Raw genomic sequence first — 5,000 nt, forward strand, 5'->3', positions numbered from 1 at the left:
ATCTATAATGGATATAATATGCAATTATGTAACTAAAAAGGAAAGGCCCAAGCCCAACTTTCATGATACTTCATCCAAATAAGAGAAACCGTTGGGCTTTGGTATGCTGGGCTGGTGTTTCTCCAAGGTGTCTGTATTTTCTTTATCTTCAATGGAAGGTTCTGGTGAAATATCAATAACAGTAGTTCCAACAGCCCCCCTTCAAGTGGGAGGCCGGTGAACGGACTCCTAACTTGCCAAGAAGGAATCGATGTGAGGGTCCAGCAAGAGCTTTGGTGAACAGATCGGCTAACTGAGAAGAAGAAGGAACAAAAGTTAAAGAAATTAAACCATCAAGGGGCTTCTCACGGGCGAAGTGGCAATCGAGCCCGATGTGCTTCGTATATTCGTGAAAAACTGGATTTTTAGCTATATGAATCGCAGCCTGGTTGTCACAATGAAGAGGAATAGGCAATGAAGGTGGAGCACTAAGGTCATGAAGAAGGCGAACAATCCAAGTGATTTCAGCGACAAGACTACATATAGAGCGGTATTCTACCTCAGCTGAAACAAGGCCAAAACAGGTTATTTTTTAGATTTCCATGAAACAGGACAACCCCCCAGGCTAAGGAAGAAACCACTCACGGATCGACGAGTGTCAGCACAAGACACCCAATCCGCATCGCAAAAAGCAAGAATCTGAAAAGAGACTCATGAGAAGACCTAATCCTGAATCTCTAGCCAAGTAACGAAGGGTATGTAATGCAGCTTCAAGATGCCCGGTGTGTGGAGAGTGCATATATTGACTCAAAGTCTGCACGACATAGGAAAGATCTAGCCGAGTGTTGGTAAAAAAAATCAACTTTCCAAGAAGTCACCGATATACCAAAGTAGCTGGCAAAGGAGAACCAGAAGTAGCAGAAAGTTTCAAATTGGGATCCAAAGGAGTAGACACAACACGACAATCCAGACAATTGAACTCTTGTAGAAGATCAAGAGCAAATTTACGTTGGGTAACGACAAGTCCCTATTTTTCTTTAACCAATTCCATGCCCAAAAAATAATGCGTCTCACCCAAATCCTTAATCCGAAATTCAGAGTTCAAAAAATATTTAACCCTGTTGATTTCTGATGTATCATTACCACTAAGCAGGATATCATCAAGATACACGGCAATGATGGTGATGAGCTGACCAGAGACTTTAAAGAAGAGTGAATAATCGTTGAGAGAGGAAACAAAACCATGTGTGGCAAGAGCTGAAGAAAGTCTCGAGTACCATTGACGAGAAGCTTGCTTCAACCCGTACAAAAACATACGCAGGCGACACACAACAGATGAAAAAGGCAACTCAAGACCAGGAGGGTATTGCATATATACCTCCTCGTGTAGATCTCCGTGCAAAAAAAGCTTTATTCATATCCAATTGGTAAACCTTCCAGCCCCTCTTAACAACAAAAGACAAGAGACATCTCACAGTGGTCATTTTGACCACAGGAGAGAATGTTTCCGTATAATCGATCCTTTCACGTTGAGTGTTACCTCGAATTACAAGTCGAGCTTTCAGACGCTCTAAACTCCCATCTGATTTTAATTTGACTTTATGCATCTACTTACAAGCTAAAAATTTCTTATTTGCAGGCAATTTGACCAGGTCCCAAGTGTGATTGGAGTTCAAGGCTTGTAATTCTGACTCCATTGCAGCTTTCCAACCAGGATTCATCAATGCTTGTCGATAAGAAGTAGGTTCAGTAATTTAACAAATGGAACTGATAGTTGTCTGATTAGAAGGAGTTAGAGCAGACTGATAAAAGGGATGAATATGAAGATTAAGTGAGATCACAGAGAAAGCTTGTGCACAAATATAATCTGACAAATACCTAGGTTTCACATGTTGTCTTTGTGACCTACGTGGAGACATTTCTACTGCTGGTGGCAATACTTCATCCTGTGGGAAAGGTATAGGTGCATCAGAAGTAGAAGGACTGCTGCTTGAAAAAGGGATAGACATAGTAGATGGACTGAAAGGTGTAGGATATTGAGGTGATGAATCTGCAACAGAAAGAGAGGAAGCAGAAGGTTAAACTGGAGAGGAAGATTCAGAGAAAATAGGGGAAGTAGGAGGAAAACCAGAATTATCACAGTGAGAAGAACTACCAGGGAAGAGTTTATACATGGGAGTGTAATGGGAAAAAAGGAAGATAGCTTCAACAAACTTGACATTTCTAGAAACATGTACTGTACCAGATTGGAGGTTAAGAACTTTATATCCTTTTTGTCCAAAAGGATACCCGAGGAAAACCCCTGGAAAAGCTCTAGGACTCAATTTATCCCTATGTCTAGTAAGTGTAGAAGTGAAACATAAACACCCAAAAGGTTTTAAGTGAGAATAATCTGGAATTAACCCAAATAGAACTTGATGTGGTGTTTTCTGATTAAGCACAGATGAAGGAAATCTATCAATAAGATATGTAGCAGTAAGCACCCCTTCCCCCCAAAACTTCTTAGGAGCATTAGATTGAAAAAGAAGAGCCCTACAAGTCTCCAACAAGTGCCTATGTTTCCTCTCCACGACACCATTTTGTTGTGGAGTTTCTACACAACACTTTTGATGAATGATACCTTGAGAATAGAAAAAATCTTGTTGAATTTCCCCCGATCCTAGCTCATATGCATTGTCAGACCTGATCACCTTAACCTTCGAACGAAATTGTCTTTCAATAAGAGTTAGAAAGGATTTGAGGATAGAAAAGGCATTGGATTTGGTAGAAAGAAGAAATGTCCAAGTGTGTCTAGAGAAATCATCCACCACTGTTAAAAAATATATTTCTCTTCTATAAGTGGGAACTTTATAGGGTCCCCATACGTCTATGTGGATCAATTCAAAACACTGTTTTGAGGTAATAGAGCTTGTAGGGAACGGGGGTCTGGATTGTCTTGCAAGAGGACAAATTTCACAAGGAAAATCAGTAATGCTTTTACATGTGATAGGCAACAATTTTATTTTCCTCATAGCAGTACAAGGTAAATGCCCAAGTCGACAATGTCATAACTTGCTTAGATCAGTGATAGTAGAAACAAGAGCAGTTTTATTCATGCTTGAATCTGTATCACAAACAGGACTCAAGAGAACTGGGCATACTGCCCTTTGACAACTAGACTCAAAAAAAGAAGAAATAGATCCTAAAGAACTAGACTCAACTTTATTTTTGACAAAACTAGAAACAGGAACAAAAGATGTGGTTGGACTGGATTCCACAGTAGAAGTATCATCCTTCAGCACATAGGGTCCTCCAGCAGCATCACCAAAAACTGGTCCCTTCCTCATTGAAGGTTCCTATAAAATACAACCATTCTTAGTGAACAAAAGATCAAGATCAATTTGTTTAACAAGGAGATTTACCGAGAGAAGATTATGCGCAAAATCTGGCACATAAAGAACATCATGGAGCACTAATTTTGAATTTAAAACTAGACTTCCCGTAGAAAATGCTTTCACCTGTTGAGAGTTGGCCAAATTGACATAAATAGGAAAATGAAGAGTTGTGAGATTGTGTAAAAGAGATTTGTTATAGGTCAAATGTTGGGTTGCACCACTGTCAAGTATCCAGGGTGAATTAGTAACTTTGGAAAGAAAAGAGCCAAGAACTAAACAAGCATGATGAATACCAGATGGATTAGCCTTAGAATTGTCCCCAGAATTAGAAGCCTCAGAACTTCCATGCACAGTTTGAAACATATGAATCAATTGGTTACACTGTTCTCTAGAGAATCATTGACCTGCAACGAGAGTAGAAAGAGTATCTGCTGAAATTTCATTCACCCGAGTTTGAGATGTCATGGCAGCATTTGCTACATTTGCCTGTTGTGGACCCTTCTTCTTTTGCTTATTAATCTTGTAATGTGTAGGGTATCCAATCAGCCTGTTACAATCTACTATGAGATACCCAGTTTTCTTGCAGTACCTACAATATTGATCATCCTTGTTCTCTCCATAGACATGTGGGTTTCCTGATTTCTGTGTCCCTGAATACCTTTGTGGTGCCCATCTTTGTCCACCGGTGTTTAGAAAAGTAGAAGATTCTGTAATAGAAGTAGAATTAGAGTGTACCTCTCTTCGACTTTCCTAATGCAGAATTATGGAATATGTTTGTGCAGTAGTGGGGAGTGGTTTCATCATCAAAATGTTAGCTCTCACAGTAGACATAAGAAATTAAATTAATTTTTTATCTTCATTCATCCTAATGTTGTGAACTTTAGCCCCACATTTGCATTCACAACTACAATTCATAAAAGTGTTGAGCACCCTCATCTGATCCCAGATCCTTTTGATTTTGGTAAAATACCCTGCTATATCACTTGCCCCTTGGCTGATGTTGTTGATTTCTCTTTGCAACTGGAAGAGTTTGGTACCATCTGCTTGGCCATACCTAGCTTTAAGTTCATCCCAGAGTTCTACAACAGTTTGTGAATAAATCACACTCTCACTGATGTCCCTGCTAAGAGAGTTAAGCAACCAAGCAATCACCATATCATTCCACCTTTGCCATTATATAAGTAAAGGGGAATCAGGTGAGGGAATAGGACATGAACCATTGATAAAACCCAGTTTGTTCTTGGCTGAAAGAGAGATAAGAACTCCTCTCCTCCAATTGCCATAACTGGTTCCATCAAACGTAGTGTTGATCAGATTAACTCCAGGATTATCAGAAGGGTTTGAATTGTATGGATGACAAGGATCAAGAGAATGAGAGATAGCAGGATTACCTACACCAACAGGTGGTGTATTAATCACAGTGAAAGGAGTTGTATGCTCACTGCTATTCTCATCAGTAATCTGATCTGGTGACATATTTGAAATAGAGAGAAGGAAGAAAAATGAGGAAGAAGAAGAAGAGAGACAAAGGTGACTGAAAGAAAAAAAGAAGGAAAGCAAATTCTGCTCAAAGTAAAACCTGCTTTGATACCATGAAAAACTTAAAAGAAAAAGAAGAGAATTTGAGCAGAAAGCTTGCTTTCCATA

At 39.4% G+C, this 5,000-nt stretch overlaps 1 protein-coding gene across 1 annotated transcript; it reads right to left on the reverse strand.

Moving 5' to 3' along the window:
• Nucleotides 1-233: 233 nt before the first annotated feature.
• On the reverse strand, nucleotides 234-1,700 carry LOC107059371 (uncharacterized; the record flags this gene model as incomplete). Its single annotated transcript, XM_015305888.1, has 5 exons — nucleotides 1,595-1,700; nucleotides 1,097-1,371; nucleotides 866-1,006; nucleotides 618-678; nucleotides 234-543 (listed from the first exon to the last, which is right to left on the reverse strand). Coding segments are annotated over exons 1-5 (893 nt in total), but the record flags the coding sequence as incomplete, so codon positions are not given.
• Between the last annotated feature and the right edge of the window lie 3,300 nt (nucleotides 1,701-5,000).

The sequence above is a fragment of the Solanum tuberosum genome, unplaced genomic scaffold (assembly GCF_000226075.1).
Source record: "Solanum tuberosum cultivar DM 1-3 516 R44 unplaced genomic scaffold, SolTub_3.0 contig00116, whole genome shotgun sequence".
NCBI classification, from domain to species: Eukaryota; Viridiplantae; Streptophyta; class Magnoliopsida; order Solanales; family Solanaceae; genus Solanum; species Solanum tuberosum.